This window comes from Diabrotica virgifera, chromosome 10 (genome assembly GCF_917563875.1).
Source record: "Diabrotica virgifera virgifera chromosome 10, PGI_DIABVI_V3a".
Classification (NCBI taxonomy): Eukaryota; Metazoa; Arthropoda; class Insecta; order Coleoptera; family Chrysomelidae; genus Diabrotica; species Diabrotica virgifera.
The window spans coordinates 31,802,530-31,822,097 of NC_065452.1; the positions used below are offsets into that span (position 1 = coordinate 31,802,530).

Here is a 19,568-nt window from a genome sequence, read left to right on the forward strand (position 1 = left end):
GTCTTACAAATATTTCGACGGGCCTTAGAGCCCGTTCACATGACAGGCGCTTAATACGTGTTTTGATAACGCGCGATTACAACTACATACATTTTACTTGAGACTGTTCATGCTAACGCGCGTTTTAAGTCATTAAAACGGATTGTATCAATTTATTGTAACGATCTAGTTATTTCAGTTTATAATCAATCGCAATAATGTATCGCAGCGTCTAAACAGCTTTAAAAGAATCGATAAATCGCAGCAATTTATCGTCTCACAATAAATTGCTGCGATTTATCGCGGCGTCTAAACGCCACTTTATAATCTTATAATTTCCTTATTTGTATTTATTAATATAATCCTTATATTATGATAAATAACAAATTAAGACAGTTTATTTATTTTTAATGACTCCTTTATTTTTCTGCAACTACTTTCATCATATTTATGTCGTTTGTATCTTCTTCGGTCGTTTTAATTCTTGCTAATGAGTTGTCATTGTCATTCTAGTCAGTTCTATTAACTTTGCTGGTATGTATTTCCTTCTTTTCATTTCTGTTAATAATTGTTGTTTGTCAGTATATGATGTTGAAGGCCTGTAGAAAGTCGATGAATATGTGTAGTTCTATGTCATGTTCGTATAATCCGTGTTGATGGTGTGCTAAAGTTTTTCTATGTAACAAATTTAGTTGGTTTCTTATGACTGTAGTCAAGATCTTATACGTTGTATTCAGTAACATAATGACGCCTATTCTGTAACTCATTTCGATGATAGAAGTCAGTAAAATCGAATAGAAGTGGCCAAGTCGAATAGAAATAGTCCAAATCCGTATTCCATAACTACTTCGGAATCTCTACAATCGTGAATAGAAATCACTTCGACAGCATTTATCCTGTCGAAATGAGATTTCGATTATCGGAATTGTGGTTGACGCAAGCGCATTTTGTTTTGTTTTGACGTTTATATTTTATATATAAAAATAATTGATTACTACTTATTTTATAATTATTTATAGTGTTTGTACCTTTTTTAGCTGCGTAATTTTTAGTCTGTGGTGTTATTTGTAATTATATATTTAATTTAGACATGTTGTACGAGTATGAATTGGACCTTGGACCTAACCTTATTTATTTGCTTTGCTATTTGGCTTGGCCATAGCCACCTTTACTTTACAAGCCATGAAGAGAAAAAGGCAACGTCGCAATTGATGACGTCCGTAGTCTGACTTTCGGACTACCGCTTTCGAAACTACGATTTTAAAGTACAAATTCTGGTAAAATTTATAGTATTTTTTGAGTCGAACAAGAAAATATTATTAATTGGAAGTTTGTACAAAATAATATTAAAAGTAATTCCTTGTAAGTAACGTTTATTATACAAAAAAAAAAACCAATAACAAGAATATAAACGGGATTCATTTTTTTCGAATCCTAAGAAAACTAATAAGTATTTTTCAAAAATTTAAACGCAGAGTGAAAGGTTACGTTAGGACCAAGGACCCAAAGTCCCTGAAAACTTCTATGTTTATTTTAATAAGTTACAGGGGTGAAAAACTAAGAAAATTTAGTGTGATTTTTAGTTTCAAGTATGTCATTAAAAAAAACTTTTTATTTATTCTAAGGGATTTTTGGCCCTCGGTAATAAAGTAATGTTTTATTCTGCGTTTAAGTTCTTCAAAAATACTTATTAGTTTTTTCAGAATTCGAAAAAAATGATTACCTTTAAAATACAGGCGTCAAAATTTTTCATTTTGTTCCTTTCCCCTTAAAGTTTGTCGCACTTATTTAGAAACACCCTGAATTGATAAAGAACGAATCTAGTTGTTAAAGATAAGCGAATTAATCCAAAAAACAGAATATTCAGAAAACCGGAGTCTATAGTTGGGTTTTAATTTCAGTATTTTATAAATGCCCTGTACACCATAAAAATTTAACTATTTAGCAACAACATTATTACAGCGGTATTGTTAAAGAATTAGGCTATAACATATTATAAAAATCACTTAAATCTGCCAACAGGTTTAGGAAATATGAGACATTAAAAATGACAAAAATTTTAAGTGGACGGATTTCTATATGCACGCAAGTTTATATAAAAATATATTATATTGAACTAAAATCATCTTAATAACATACCTTTTAATGTTCTTTATAATTTGGAGCACGAAATATTGTAAAATATTTCAGTTTCTCTGTAAATAAAGTGAAAATTATTTAAAAACAAATGAGAACTGTCAGAATTAATCGGTCTACCAATAGATGTTGCCAAGTTTCAACTTCATGGCTTGTTAAGTAAAGGTGGCTATGGCTTGGCACATGAATGAACGTTTGCCCCTCGCAGTGTTGCCATAATTTTGTTAGTTATTTCTTGTACAATTTCAATCAACGGTATAATGTACAAGAATAGCATACGATAGACTTCTGATGCGTTGATGGATAAATATATTATACCAGTATCATTGTATAACTAGACTCCTTTCTTAAACAATGCCAGTATACTTGTATATTTATCAGTCAACGCTCATAGTCTGAACAAATGATAGAAAAGATGCCATTTTTGGTAAAAGTTGTTTAGCAGTTATTTCAGCTCTAATCGAATCTTTAAGATTGCATATTATTAGTAATATCGATTTTAAATTATAGATTAATAATAATGCATTAATAACATCAATTTAAATATGTTTGATTTAAAACCATTTATACTTCTTATCTTCACTTATCTTTTTTATTTATCAGTTTATCTTTTTTTATATCAATTTTAATTAACTTTAATTTAAAACCATTTATCCTCTTTTGAGCTTTTTGCATCCAGTATTTACACTAATACTTTATTTACTTTTCAAAACTTGAGGATAGTATGAAGAAAGTATGAAAACATTGAGGATATGGCAACGGTGTCAAATTTTCAATTTAGATCCAGTCACAGAACAATAATTTCTCTGGTTAATGCGGGGTTGCCACCACCTCAGAACCGCGTGAAATAGAAGTCAGAGGTTTCGATTACGATATGAGTTACAGAATACCAATCCAAACACAAAAACGACGCGATAGATATCAAACATTCCGATTTTGGGTAATTACGATTCGACTTGGTCATTTCTATTCGATTTGTTAAAAGTTACAGAATAGGGCTGAACAGCTCTATAGTTGTTGTACTTATATAGCTGAGGCTGTACTAAAATGTATCCGTGTTTCCATTCTACAGGTATGTTTTCGTCCTTCCAAATTTTGACCAATAGATTGTACATCACGCATCCGGTTCAGCAGCTCATCTTCTCCGTTTTTGATCAGGTCATTGTTAATTTCATCTGGCCCCGGAGATTTGTTTAGTTTTAGTTGTTTTATTCTTTTGTGTTTATTTTATAGGTTTTTGAAGATATTCTTCTTTAGCGGCGAATCGATTTAGGGTAAAATTTGATTGATCCGCGCGCATGCGCACACCGACAGTATGGTATTAATCGTTATACGGGCTCTGATTGGGTGTTGAAATTTTGAAATAATCAGTCAATAATTGTTCAATATGGAGGTTATCGGTACACAAAAATATTGTATAATATTAGTTTTTATTGATGTGTGGACAGAAATAAAATCAAATTTATAATTATAGTGACTTTTTAAATAGTTTTGAAAAGCCGCAGGTACGTAATTCTAAATGTTTCAGTTGGAAATACCTAATAGTTTCAATACCTATCTATTTGGAAAATGTAAACAAAATAATGTAGTTACCTACTAGTAGGCAATGCTTTAATTTACATAATCTGATTACAAACAAACTTTCTACAAATCTTCATCTCATATATCGTTTTCTTACTCTATATTTTGTTGTATTTTATTTCGACAAAAATCAAACTAATAATTTTATTAAATTCATATAAATTTATACAATACAGCAGTGCCATAGGATTGTAAATTATATAAAAGAAACTTTAGAGGGAAAGAAAATGTGTGCGGCAGTATTCCTTGATGTGGAAAAAGCATTTGATAAGGTGTGGCATAAAGGCCTGTTGTATAAAGTGAAAAAGAATATGCCTAATGAAATATACCTGATATTAAAATCATATCTGAACGAGCGATTTTTCCAAATCAAAGTAAATACCTCACTTTCCAAATATCATCCTATACAATCCGGAGTACCTCAAGGTAGTGTCCTCGGTCCCTTCCTTTATCTCCTTTACACTGCTGATATACCTGCTGATGATGACATTACTATGGCCACATTTGCCGACGATACAGGAATCCTTACATCAGACGATAACCCAGATAGAGCTTCTAACAAACTGCAAAACTATTTAAGTTCACTTCAAACATGGTTAACAAAATGGAAGATTAAAGTAAACGGTGAAAAGTCTTCACAAATTACGTTCACAACAAGAAGGATCGACTGTCCACAGGTTCATATTAACAACATTCCTATCCCCTTAAAATCAGATGTCAAGTACCTGGGATTCCATTTGGACCGAAAGCTGACATGGAAGAACCATATCAAAACCAAGAAAGCTCAACTAAATTTAAAAGTCAGACAAATGTATTGGCTGCTAGGTAAAAGATCCCAGTTATCATTAGAAAACAAAGTATTATTATACAAAATTATACTAAAGCCGATATGGAGTTATGGTATAGAGTTATGGGGCTGCAGCAAACCGAGCAACACTAAAATACTGCAAACTTTTCAATCAAAGACGCTGCGCATGATAGCGAATGCACCATGGTACGTGTCCAATATAACTATCCATAATGACCTTGGGATACCATTCATCGAAGATGTTATTAGACTACAGGCAACCAAAGCCCAAGAAAGAAATTTCGCCCATGAAAGTCAAACTATTCAACAACTCTACCAGCCGCCACTTGTGGGAAGAAGACTGAAAAGGACATGGCCAGAGGACCTAACTGATTAGGTGTATTGGAGAACCATCGATGGATGGTGCCCAAAGCATGCCAGGATTCAAGACTTTGCTACTATTTGCTAAATACTCTGTGTTGTAACTGGAGTAGATTGTAAATTTGCACTTAATAAAATGAAAAAAATATATATAAATTTATGGTGTAAACGTTTAGTTTGTGTATATTCCCACATGATGTATACGCGAATGTGGTGCAGTTTGAAATACCGTCAACTTTCGTACGGCGCGGTAGACGTGAAGTGTGTTCAAGCCCCAAGCAAGTTATTATTTTTTTATTTTTTTTTATAGATTTTATGATTGTAAGTATATTATTATATAATGTTTGAAGATATTCTTCTTTTTTGAAAGTGGTAGATAAGAAAGTTAGTTTGATTTTTAAATAAAATAAGTACAAATAACCTTTTAAGTATATTTACTTCGTTTAAATTACCTATTATATAATAGAAGAATATCTTCTTACGTGCGTACAAAGTACACACACATTCTTTTTGATACTACGTTAAGTGGCAAAATAAACAGTACTGAAATTCGTATGCCTCAAATTTGTATCAGGCACCGAAACATACTGAGTGATTTCCGAACGTCGTTATAACGTATGTGAATGTCGTGATAATGTTAGGTGCTTCAGAATGGTTCTTAGTTTTACATAAAAAATTTTTATGGTGGAGTACTATTTTCGGTCATACGGAAAAGGTCACAAAAACTGTCCAAGCTTAAAATCAACAATGGTTTCAGCATGACTGGACAACCTATCACACTGCCATTTCGGAATTGCGGACTAGAATTAAAGATTTTTTCGTGTAAGAGGCAATGGCAGATCTATAAATTTGCCTTGGGAAGGAAAATTTGCTTTAAGGGGGAACTTCCAGTGAAAAACCAACCAAAAGACAAAAAAGATAAACTCAAATTTCATAAAAAACATAGATAATTTTCCTAACTAGCGTGTTTATTGGGTTGAATTTGTCTTTCTGTGGTTTCGGTTTCATGTCAGCTAATAGTTAGATATATTTTTATGTTTGAACAATTTTTTTTCTTTAATATTGGACCTTGTTAGGGGGAAGTCTCCTCATGTTCCCTCCCCGTAGATCCGCCACTGGCCAGAGGGCATCTTTAACATATGTCTTATCGGGAACATGCGACGTCGTGAATAATGTTTGCAAGGCTATATTATGTATAACAGTGGTGCTCAGACTTACACTGCATGGGATCTACCACATAAACTGCAAGCGTCCAGCGATCGACTGCTATTAGTAAAAAAAATTGAAAATAAAATACTTTATTTCACATTTCTATTTGATAAAAGGTTGTAACTACAGAGAGTTGTAATTAAAGATGTTTTTCATCTTAATTTTACATGGATGTTAATGCACTTCATGAAGTGCATGGCACTTCACATTATCCACAAGTTAGCGCAGTCTTCACCTTTCCAATGTGTATGTATTCTTTCCGTGAATCGCGATCGACTTCAAAAACTTTGGCGATCGACCGTTTGAGCACCGCTGATGTATAATATGATCTATTTTTAAACCAAGAGAAGTAATTCAGATTTACCGCGCCGTAATGCTTGTTTGTAATTGGTCCAACATCGAGCAAGTTTACTCCACTGTTATGAAATTTTAACACTAATGACATTTATGAAATTTTGACACTATTGGCATTTTATAGGTTAATTAAGTTATATCGGCGATTTTTTATGTTTTCTGCGTTATCCTTTTAAATTTTTTGATTTTTAGTCTATCTTTATATAAAAAACTTTATTTTTAGAACTCTTTAGTCTTTAGCGACGTATTAGTATAATATAATATGTATGGATTGTCGTCGAAGGCCGATATGATCAATCAAAAAAGAAGATGTATTTGGTGATTTTTCTAGTGACTTTCTTGGGTGTGAATCTGTCTTTTTAGTTTAGTCCTCCTGGTTTATATAACGGATAAACATACGGATAACGGATAAATAATCATTAACATTTCAATATTCATTTCAGTACTGTTTATTCCAGTACATTTCAGTAGGCATGGCCAAAAACGCTATGAGTCGATTATCGAAAATCTGGTAAGATCGCTCCTTGTCGAAGAACACCAAAATAAGATTAGTACGTGCCTTAATTTTTCCCATATTTAATTACGGATCCGAAACATGGACAATGAAATCGGAAGACAGAAAAAGGATTGACGCCTTTGAAATGTGCTGGAGAAGAATGCTTCGGATCTCATGGACGGAACACAGAACAAATCACTCAATCCTCCAAGAGCTTAATATTCAGACTCGACTTTCCGCTATTTGCGTCTCCACCGTCTTAAAATTTTTCGGCCATATTGCAAGAAGAAGTGATGATAATCTTGAGAGACTTATAATTTCGGGAAACGTTGAAGGGCGCAGAAGTAGAGGTCGCTCACCTACTCGATGGACGGATCAAGTACAGAAAGCCAGTGGAAAAACATTCTCTGAATCCATGAGGGAAGCTCAGGACAGAAGCCGATGGAAAGAGATAGTTGCTCGTATTATAGGGAATCACGACACTCAGCAATGAGGAAACGACTGAGGAGGACTGTTTATTTTGTCGCATAATGATTTAAACTCTCTCGCTCAGTATCAAATACAGTTTAAGTGAATTGACATAATACTTATTCAGAGGGTTTTAGAGACAATTTAAATTGAGCTTCCAAAAATCACAAATACTCCAGGATAATAAGCTAGTAATAGACCATGTTCGGGACACTCAAAAATCCAGGTAGCTGACTACTTTGTTAGTTATTGTAGACCTATAGGAACAAAACTTACCCGTTTCCTGCCTAGAGTTCGCATCCGTTTTTTAATTATTAACAATTTAGTACAAAAATCGCGATTTTTTCGATTTTTTGCACCCCATTCAAAAGCTAAATAATTGACATAAAATTACAAAATTTAATTTTTTAGAACCTTCAAAAACCTTCAAAATGCCGATTTTTTAAAGTCAAAAAGTCAATTTGTTGCTACGCAAACTGAAAAATAAGTGAAAATCGTTATTTGTTAATAACTTTTACTAAAACTACCTTAGAATTGTAGTGTTTCACCCAATGTTGGGTACTGGGGTACTTAACAAACCCTCAAAATTTGAGACCTTATTAATTAGTTTAAAAGTTATTCTATTTGTTTATCCCAGATACCTTTATTTTGCAATAACATAAGACAGAAAATAATGAAGATAGGGCAATTCTGCGTATGCCAAATGAAAGTAGAAGAGTGATACTATCAAAATGTACTACAAAAAGGTAAAAAAATTATCTAATATAGTCAAAAATCCTAATGCGAAATTTTTGAAATTTTGTAGTTCATTAACATTTTGGATAACTTTAAAAATATTGTCCGTAGAAAAAATCGTTTTACATATTCAAAATGCTGGTCTTTTACACAAATTTTTAAAAATGTAGTTTAATTGGTGACTAGTCGTGGTAAGTGAAGGGGGAGCTGGGAGCCGACAAACGCACGAGTTCAAAAACTAAAAAAGGCAACTTAAAACTACTAACATTTTCTATATCTCGGGATCTACTGAATATATTTTATTTGGATCTTTCTTTTTTTAATTTGTATGTAATTTTTCTGTATATTACAAATATTCAATTTATCTAGATATTTATTAATTAATAAACAGTCTAATTTGTTTAAACAATTTAAAAAAAATAATTTTTCCCAAAAATCCATGTTTTTAATCATACTATCATTATTAATCATAGAAAAAGTTAAGGTATACATACTTTTATAAATAAATTGTCTTCAATAAATAATTATCTAATTAAAATAATTTATTTATTAAAGTGTACTTTAACTTTTTCTATGATCATTAATGATACTATGATCAAAAAAATAGATTTTTGTAAAAAAAATATTTTTTCAGAAATTTTTTAAACAAATTAGAATGTTTATTAATTAATAAATTTATAAACAAATTGCATATTTGTAGTGTACGTAGAAATTACATACAAATTAAAAAAAGAAAGATCAAAATCCATTGAGTTGATCCGGAGATACCGAAAATTGTATTAGCTTGAAATTGCTTTTTCACCCATGTTGAGCTGCCCCCCCCCCCACTTGCAAAAATTAAAAACAAATAACCCTGATTTATGAGCTATTTATGAGCTCTTATATTCCGCAAATTAAAAATTTTGAGCTCGTTCCACTGAGCAGGAATTTAATATTTTAGTGAGGGGGATGAGTCAGCCCCCCCCCACTACTTAAAAATAGGAATATTGAATCGATTTTTGCGGCAGAATTACGAGCTATTTATGAGCTCTTGAAATGATATAGTTTTTTGAGCTCATCCCCTTCACCCCCAAACAACCCTTTAATTGATTTAACTTAGGAGAAAAATGCTGAGAAAACTTAAAATATATCGTATTGCGGATATAATTCCTGTAGCTTATATATTCTAAGAATAAACTATTAAATCACGTGCATTTCGATTATTGAGCTACAACCCCTTCGCAAGAAAACTACCCCATCTTCCCGGCTTAAGAGAGATTTGTACTTAAACTGCATTAAATTAATTATTTGGCGACTACATCATTTAATAATTTATGAGCTCCCAAAATACGCGCATTTAGATCATTAAATTGGAATTCCTTTTGTATAGTGCAGTCACTAAAGGTAAAAATCAACTATTACCTTCAATTTCGGTGAACCTTCATCGATTTTCACGAAAATTGGTCAGTGGTTAGAGGATACATCAAGAAACAAAGGTGACATGGTGCCACCTTGCGCCTTTACCTTGAGGGTGGATACCGCCCCTTCTCGGGGGTGAAAATTATTTTATAAAAAATAAGTGCACAAATCAATAAAAGGATAAATTATAAGCAACATTTGTTATATAAAGTTATTAAAATAAGTCAATACTTTTTAAGTTATTAAAGATCAAAGATTTTAATTATTCGCGAAAAAAATGCATGTTTTGAAGCCGTTTTTCGTAAATCACTGAAAAACTAAGTTTTTACAAAAAAGTTAATAGTAGTTTAATTCGAATAGCTTATATTCTAAGAATAAACTCTTAAATCACGCGTATTTCGACTCGACTATTGAGCTACAACCCCTTCGCAAGAAAACCATCCCATATTCCCGGCTTAAGAGAGAGTTGTACTTAAAATAATTTAAATTATTCTAACTTCACGTCCGCTTAAATGCGTATTTAAACGTTAATTCGAGGACAGAATCCCAACTACCCGTTTGACCACCCCTTCACAACGTTTGTCCAACCCCGTAAATTGCAAAACGACCCCCCTAAAGATTGTAATTATTTTTTTTAATTCACAATTCGGGCTAACTTCTGGTCCACTTAAATGCGTATTTAAACGTTAATTCGGGAACAGAATCCCAACTACTCGTTTGTCTACTCCTCCGCAGCGTTTGTCCAACCGCTTAAAGTGCGAAACGACCCTCGTGGAGATTGTAATTATTTTTTTTAATTATCAATTCGGGCTAACTTCACGTCCTCTTAAATGCGTATTAAAAAGTTAATTCGTGGACAGACTCCCCAACTACTACTTTGTCCACCCCTTCACAACGTTTGTCCAACCCCGTAAACTGCAAAACGACCCCACTGGAGATTGTAATTATTTTTTCTTAATTCTCAATTCGGGCTAACTTCACGTCTGCTTAAATGCGTATTTAAACGTTAATTCGGCTCCAGAATCCCAACTACCCGTTTGTTCACCCCTTCACAACGTTTGTCCAACCCCTTAAAGTGCAAAACGACCCCCCTGGAGATTGTAATTATTTTTTTTAATTCTCAATTCGGGCTAACTTCACGTCCGCTTAAATGCTTATTTAAACGTTAATTCGGGAACAGAATACCAACTACTCGTTTGTCCACCCATCCTCAGCGTTTTTCCAACCCCTTAAAGTGCGAAACGACCCCCCGTGGAGATTGTAATTTTTTTTAACTCTCAATTCGGGCTAACTTCACGTCCGCTTAAATGCGTATTTAAACGTTAATTCGGGGACATAATCAAACCTACCCGTTTGTCCACCCCTCCGCAGCGTTTGTCCAACCCCTTAAAGTGCAAAACGACCCCCCTGGAGATTGTAATTATTTTTTTAATTCTCAATTCGGGCTAATTTCACGTCCGCTTAAATGCGTATTTAAACGTTAATTCGGAGACAGAATACCAACTACCCGTTTGTCCACCCCTTCACAACGTTTGTTCAACCCCGTAAATTGCAAAACGACACCACTGGAGATTGTATTTATTTTTTTTAATTGTCAATTCGGGCTAACTTCACGTCCGCTTAATTGCGTATTTAAACGTTAATTCGGGGACAGAATCCCAACTACCCGTTTTTCCACCCCTCCGCAGCGTTTAAGTGCAAAACGACCCCCGTGAAGATTGTAATTATTTTTTTTTATTCTCAATTCGGGCTAACTTCACGTCCGCTTAAATGCGTATTTAAACGTTAATTCGGGGCCAGAATCCCAACTACCCGTTTGTCCACCCCTTCACAACGTTTGTCCAACCCTTTAAGTGCAAAACGACCCCCCTGGAGATGGTAATTATTTTTTTAATTCTCAATTCGGGCTAATTTCACGTCCGCTTAAATGCGTATTTAAACGTTAATTCGGAGACAGAATACCAACTACCCGTTTGTCCACCCCTTCACAACGTTTGTTAAACCCCGTAAATTGCAAAACGACACCCCTGGAGATTGTATTTATTTTTTTTAATTGTCAATTCGGGCTAACCTTACGTCCGCTTGATTGCGTATTTAAACGTCAATTCGGGGACAGAATCCCAACTACCCGTTTTTCCACCCCTCCGCAGCGTTTAAGTGCAAAACGACCCTCGTGGAGATTGTAATTATTATTTTTTTAATTCTCAATTCGAGCTAACTTCACGTCCGCTTAAATGAGTATTTAAACGTTAATTCGGGGCCAGAATCCCAACTACCGGTTTGTCCACCCATCCGCAGCGTTTGTCCAACCCCTTAAAGTGCGAAACGAACCCCGTGGAGATTGTAATTATTTTTTTTAATTCTCAATTCGGGCTAACTTCACGTCCGCTTAAATGCGTATTTAAGCGCTTATTCGGAGACAGAATCCCAACTACCCGTTTGTCCACCCTTTCACAACGTTTATCCAACCCCGTAAATTGCAAAACGACCCCCCTGGAGATTGTAATTATTTTTTTTAATTGTCAATTCGGGCTAATTTTACGTCCGCTTAATTGCGTATTTAAACGATAAAATCGGGGACAGAATCCCAACTACCCGTTTGTCCACCCCTCCGCAGCGTTTGTCCAACCCCTTAAAGTGCGAAACGACCCCCCTGGAGAATGTAATTTTTTTTTTAATTGTCAATTCGGGCTAACTTGACGTCCGCTTAATTGCGTATGTAAACGTTAATTCGGGGACAGAATCCCAACTACCCGTTTGTCCACCCCTCCGCAGCGTTTCTCCAACCCCTTAAAGTGCGAAACAACCCCCCTGAAGATTGTAATTATTTTTTTTTAATTCTCAATTCTCAATTAACGTTTAAATACGCATTTAAGCGGACGTGAAGCTAGCCGGAATTGAGAATTAAAAAAAATAATTACAATCTCCAGGGGGGTCGTTTTGCAATTTACGGGGTTGGACAAACGTTGTGAAGAGGTGGACAAACGGGTAGTTGTGTGTTTGTCTCCGAATGAATGTTTAAATACGCATTTAAGCAGGACGTGAAGTTAGCCCGAATTGAGAATTAAAAAAATAATTACAATCTGTAGGGGGTCGTCTTGCACTTTAAGATGTTGGACAAACGTTGTGAAGGGGTGGACAAACGGGTAGTTGGGATTCTGTCTCCGAATTAACGTTTAAATACGCATTTAAGTAGACGTGAAGTTAGCCCGAATTGAGAATTAAAAAAAATAATTACAATCTCCAGGGGGGTCGTTTTGCACTTTAAGGGGTTGGGCAAACGTTGTGAAGGGGTGGACAAACGGGTAGTTGGTATTCTGGCCCCGCAGAAACATTCATTCTAATGGAGTCTGAAGTACTTTTTCAGCAGTACTGTCCTATTATCCGTAAGCAATATATATAATTTTTTTTATTTTAAAAATATCAGTGGGTGGACAAACAAAATTATGCGGTGGACAAACATGGACAAACGATGGACAAACAATATAGCAAGAGAGTTTTTGAATTTTCGAAAATTTGTGGATTTGTGAAGTTAGCCCGAAAAAAAATTTTTGGTTATAAAAAAATTGAAGGGTGGACTAACGAAATAAAACTGTGGACAATCAATGGACAATCGAATGGCATCAGTCACATTTTTTTCCCGACTTCTTCGGGCCAACTTCACGGACCTACAAATTGACTTTTTAACATTCAAAAATCGGTAATTTGAAGCTTTTTTTAATGTTCTAAAAAATCAAATTTTGTAATTTTATGTCAACTATTTAGCTCTTTAATGGGGTGCAAAAAATCGAAAAAAACGCGTTTTTTGCACTAAATTGTTAATAATTAAAAAACGGACGCGAACTCTAGGCAGGAAACAGGTAGGTTTTCTTCCTATAGGTCTACAATAACTAAAAAAATAGTCAGCTACCTGGATCTCTGAGTGTCCTGAGAAAATCCTTATTTCTTTGGACTAAAATAGTGTCAAACATAACCTAAGATTTTATCTCGAGCATTGTCAATAATTATTAATCCAAGTGCATTTGTTAAAAATATTTATCTAAATATAATAATATTTATAATCTTTAAAAAAAATAGAATTAATAAAAAATCGACTTTTAGATAAATAGGATTTTTTACATTTTGTAAATGCACTATATAATAACAATAATGACTAATTTTACTTAATAAATTACAGTAAAACATTATTTATAGAACACAGTACATTAAATATTAATTATTGCTGACATATTATATTTTATACCTAACCTTGATGATAAAATATTTTGTTAGTATTTACTTAATTTAAATTATATCTTTATGTTTTCTCATAGCTAGTTGAAATATAAGTAAGAGTTTTTGTGTAATATATTCAAATGATTGCTCTAGTTTGTTTTGATTTATTTTTAAAAGTCGGTAGTGAATATTTTTACAATGAGTTTGTAAACAATAATTTGTATAGATATTCTTACACAGTGGATGATCAAGTTTTAGAGATTTTTTGACAGCTTTGGTGTTTTCTGTGAAGTGTAAAAACATGCCTGGTTTCTGGTTTTTTGAATTCTTGGAATTGGATGAACAGAGATTGTACCTACATTGTGAAACAATAACTAGGTAAGTACATAATACGTTTACATGCATTTTAAACAGATAATAGGGGACTATGTCAAGGCCTTTTCATTTTTGTATTACAACTTACAACTGGATTACTGAATGAATAGGTAGGGTATTTGAAATTTTAGCAATAAATATGAATAGTATAAAATATTTGATGTTGATGGATTAGATTCAATGCACAATGGGTAAATGTTTAGAACAGAAAACAATACCTTTTGATAGCATTGAAGGACAATATGAATAGATAAAGAAAAAGGGGTTATGATAAGATGTATAGGTAACAATGTGAAAAAAATAGAATAGTATATAATCGTAAACAAGTGTGGATATTATTCATGATTGTCTTGACTATATTAACGTTTAATTTAAAATAAATTTTGAGGTTATAGCATTATTGTTTAGATTGTGTGAGTATATAAAAAGATATAGTAGGTACTTACTGATCAGGTTTGATTTTCTTTTTTCGTCCTCGCTTTTTGGGCCCTGGCATAAGTTGGTTATTGACTGGGGGCATTTGATGCATAAGATGTGGGGGCCCTGGTGCGGCAGGAAGCATAGGAATAGGGTCATCATCAATGAAACTATAGGGGTCCTCCAACTTTTCACATTTGACTTCATGGTTATGTGCAACATTCGTAGGATTCAACATCAAATCAGCACTAGTTTCATAACCATCATCATGGGGTTCGAGTTTCATATTTCTAGGAAAAAAACAATGAAAAATTCACATGACCCATTATTTTCGCACAGGTATCACTTAACACTTAATTTGTACATAGAATTTGAGGGCGTGTTTCAAATACATCATGCAGGTAAAGTGTATTCAGGAGGCAGGATGGATTCAAGGTCTGGAGGGACGAGGGACTACCTATGTGTAGTAATGTTCTGTTATTTTTTTAATGGTAGGCAACACGTAAACACTGAAGGCAAACTGGTGTTGTGTAAACACAATACAGTGGTCATCAAACTGTTAACTAAACATCAAATAAAATGAAAATAGTTACAAGGCTGTTGAGAATATATCGAGCGTAAAGTAAATCGTTATGTCTAACACTGACAGTAGGAAAAATAAAAATAGGTAGGAAAAGTTGAGAAATTTCGAAAGGATGGAAGTTATTTTGAAAAATGTCAAGTGTAGGGTGATCAGGTGTATGGGAATCGTTGAGAATAATAAGTAAATAAAAATGTTTACATGCAGCGCGTGCGGGTAATAAGGCAAGTGGACAGGGTCGCGGGACTACTTACAGCTTGTACTTATTTGAGAAGGTCACCGGGTGGTTGTAGGAATCGTACGCTAACGGTCCAGGACCAAGGCTGGAGACACCTGAATCCTGCCCACCACTGCTTCCGCCCGATTCCATTGTCGCTCCCAATAACGTGGAGGACTCACGAAAAAGAGTTGCCACCTGCATGGGAGGATATTGTAACGAGCTCGCGCTCGCTCCAATTATTTTAACTACACACACATTCCGTCGCTTCCCGCACTAGCTTTGTAAAAACCCAACAACAACCTCACCCTTTAAAAATAGTTCTATCTCTGTGATTGGTTCAACGAACGTTTTGAAAAATCAATAGGATGTTATCGGCCTGTATTTTTGTGGAACTTTGCTCTGGAGCTCATTGTCGGTGTCTCCGCCAGCGTCGCTTACTTCGACGCTCGACGTCGCTTTTTCAACAGCGCATTCTATGAAAAATATTTACCAACCAAAAAAAAGATAAATGACACATTTTCTAATTTATTCGTAGGTATCTCCACCTCTGCTTTCGCCCCTCAACGGTAGAGCGCACTCTTTTCTGCAGAAAATCAATAATTTTATTGCACTCTCAAAATCCAACGAATGTGAATGTATGCGTTATGATTTTTCTGCAAACACAATCACAAACAAACAAAAATATGGAGTATTTTGAAATTATCGTAGATAAATATGTTCAATATGATAGGTCGATGTTAGCAAAACACTTTTTTCTAAAAATAAAACTTTACTTCACACATTTTAAGTGAATAATTAAAAAATTAAACAAATTTTAAGTGAATAATTAAAAAAAATTATTGGATAAAAATTATTAGTTAAGTAATTTTACTTAGTATGTTAACAATTATAAAAAACAAGGGTGCCCGATCTAATTTTGTTCTAACTATAATTAATTAATAATTAAAAAATGATTTTTTTATAAATCTTAAAAAAAATTTCGACCCGGACAGATAGTATCTTACATTTTTTGGATTATTCTAAACAAAAAAGGTCTTTTGTATTTTTTTTTTTTCATAAATTGATCATTTTCGAGTTATAAACAATTTAAAACTGAAAAAAAAACGAAAGATGACGATTTTCAAGCGTCAAAAACACAAGTAATATTTATGTACCAAGTCAGTAAAGTGACTCTTTATCGAACGAGTCTTGATATTACGAGAAGAGCGAGCGTAGACAAGTTCGATAAAGAGTCTTTACTGACGTGGTACATACAACGGCGGATCCAGCAACCTTGCAAGGAGGGGGCAATGAAATAAAAATTTTCTCGTCACCCGCGTACGCAGGATTCTTTTTCGGTATGGGTTGTTACTTTATTTTTCTTCATGCACTATGTCCTTTCAGAACGTTGGTTACTATCATAGCTATCTTAATTTTATTCACTGCCACCCTAAATCAACCACGAAGTGCTTTTTCGTCCTGGACTGCGTTTGCCTTCTATTTTCACTTACAATATATTTTGTAGCAACCTATATTTGAAACTTCTCATTACATGTCCAAAATACTTCACTTTTCTCTTCTTGATGCCTTCTATAATTTCAGTAGTCTTGCTGAGACGTTCTAGTATTGTGGAGTTTCGAATCTTCTTCACCCAAGATACTTTTAAAATTCTTCTATAGAACCACATTTCGAAAGCCTCAAGACGATTTAGGTAAGTAGATCGATTTTATTCACAGTCCAAGACTCGACACGATACAGTAAGACCGAGAACACGTACTTTGGAGAAGGAATTCTGTTTTATGTTTCATTCCGTTATTCAGTTGTCAACAGGACACAAAACTCACTATTTATTTTTAATCGTAATTATCTCTTTCTTAAAAAAAGGCGACACCAGGCGAAGTCTCAAGGAGGGGGCAATTGACCCCATTGACCCCCCCTTGGATCCGCGCCTGGGTACATACGAAATTTTATCGCTAACATAATTTGATTGGAAATCAATTGGAATTTGAATTCCGACGATTCGCACCTTAAAGTTGACTACGTAAGAGTTTGGGCTCTGTAATAATTTAAAAATAATATAAAATTTATAAAATAAATTAAATAAAAATCTGTCGTTTATTTAACTTCTTTAAAATCTCATTATAACACTACACATTTTTTTTTAATTTGATTAGCTTCATTATTTCATAAAATTAATCATCTTTAATTTTAATATACTTAATCCCTGAATGAAAAACTGGAAAATGAAGTACTGAAAGCTTGACAGCGTGGATAATGCCAAAATATATTTTATCTACAATTTCACTGTCTACAATAATTTGATATGTATAGGGCTTTTCATTCACAGTCATTTGTTTCGAGCTTCTGTCATGTGTCACATATTATTAATATATCTACGTCATACGTTATTGACATATACCAATGATACAAACCACAAACCATACATACTCATAGACGATTCACGTAAATTGTCAAGGTCAAGACAGCAAATTAGTTACCATTCCAATCCAGAGATGTCGCTGTCAGTCAATTCTCTTGTCATATTTAACAACTGACAGTTGACAATTAAATTAATTTGTTATTTACTTTTTATTTTACAGTTTGTGGCTTAATTATTTTATGGTGTTACGTTTTTAATTAGATTTAATCACAATTTTAATCAATTGTATTAACCTTCTCTCCGTTTTTGTGAGTAGAATTTTTAGTTTACATTGATCATCCCGTGTTGTGTTTCTCCACATTAAAAAACAATATAATAGATCCTGAAACAGTTTATTCCAATATACAAGTGGGTCATCAACATTTCGGACCTAATTATTTTTGGAAGTTTGTAAAAGTTTATAAGGTAATATTTATCTAAACAATCATCCTACAAGATTCTTTCAAAAATTTTCATTCAACTCAATATTTACACAGCAGTGATTTCACGTGACACATGGCAGTAGTGTTTAGCATTTTGAAAACAAATTGGAATATTTGAAGTGTTCAGTAAAATATGGAATAAAACATTGAATTGTCTTTCTGTTGTTTTAATTTCCTGCGAAATTTTCATCAAAAATCCTGCAAAATTTATAATTTGAAATTCTCACGTAACTAAAATTTGTCAATTTAGTTCCCATTCCAATCAAGAGATGGCGTTAATTCGATCCGAAAGATTAACATGGTCGTGAAACGTCTATAAGTATGTATGGTTTGTGATACAAACCAAAGACGTATGCCGTAGATATATTAATATTATGTGGCACATGACAGAAGCTCGAAACAAATGACAATCGATGAAAAGCCCTATTGGTTTTAACACTTACTTGCAATTCACAATTTAAGAACTTTATAAATTTTATACGTCATAATAATTTCATGACAGTGATGACTGATGACAGATAACTTTTGCAATATGGCCGCTTTTGATTTTTAATCGATAGTTATCAATATTGAATAATTACTAAATCGGTAAAGTTTTAATTTATTATATGAATATATTTACAAAATAAGTTCTACAGAATTTCACTTTTTGACATAAAGGGCCTAGCCGGGTAAGATGATAAAAAGTGCCCCCAACTCGATTCGAATTCCATATAGGTCACCGTTTAGCATATATAGTGAAACTAACTTTCTGAAATTTTTAGCCCCCTAGGTGGTCATGTGACCCCCCCCCCTAGAGCCTAATTAGGCTTTTTATGTTTTTATTTTTTATCTCAGCCGCATCGAGAACTAGCGAAAAACTTAAGAAAAAAGTTGTAAGCTTTAAAAAGTTCTGTCCCAAAAAAAATTTTTTTTTAATTTTTTGCGGGAAATTTTAATTTTAGAACGATTTTAAAATTTTAATTGAGTATAAAAAAATAACTAAAACATTCGTTTTCACGAAAAAAATATATAACGTGCATTTTTGCATAATATATCACCCTGAATTTTTTTAAATTTTTAAAATTGGTGAAACGCACCTTTAAAAATAAAAAACCGCATTTTTTCGGTTTTTTTTCGTTTTTTGATACAATTTCATACATATTTTTCAAAAAAGGTAATACCGTCACTAGAATAGGTAAAAAATTTAAAAATAATTGGGGTTTGCTTAATAAAAATTTTTTGTAACACCATCCATTTTCAAGATACAAGGGCCTAAGAAAACAAAATTTTACTTATTTTTTACGATTTTGCCGAAACTACTGGCAACATTGTAATAAAACTTGGCGGGTTTTAAGAGGTAGTTATTGTGCATGTTTTGACATACAATTAAGGATTTGATATTCATCATTGGCGC

At 33.4% G+C, this 19,568-nt stretch overlaps 2 protein-coding genes across 2 annotated transcripts in view; one reads left to right on the forward strand and one right to left on the reverse strand.

Annotated features, from left to right (window-relative positions):
- The window catches only part of LOC126878585 (uncharacterized), a 180,572-nt gene extending 164,824 nt beyond the window's left edge, over positions 1–15,748 (reverse strand). The window contains exons 1-2 of the mRNA XM_050641385.1: positions 15,366–15,748; positions 14,561–14,821 (exon numbers count right to left, since the gene is read on the reverse strand). Of these exons, the coding sequence (XP_050497342.1) occupies positions 14,561–14,821; positions 15,366–15,532 (428 nt within the window). The 5' untranslated portion in view covers positions 15,533–15,748. The remainder of the gene's footprint in view (positions 1–14,560; positions 14,822–15,365) is intronic.
- LOC126878586 (mesoderm induction early response protein 1-like) overlaps positions 13,828–19,568 on the forward strand; it is a 246,634-nt gene continuing 240,893 nt past the window's right edge. Inside the window, exon 1 of the mRNA XM_050641393.1 lies at positions 13,828–14,117. The gene's annotated coding sequence lies outside the window, so the exon portion shown is untranslated. The remainder of the gene's footprint in view (positions 14,118–19,568) is intronic.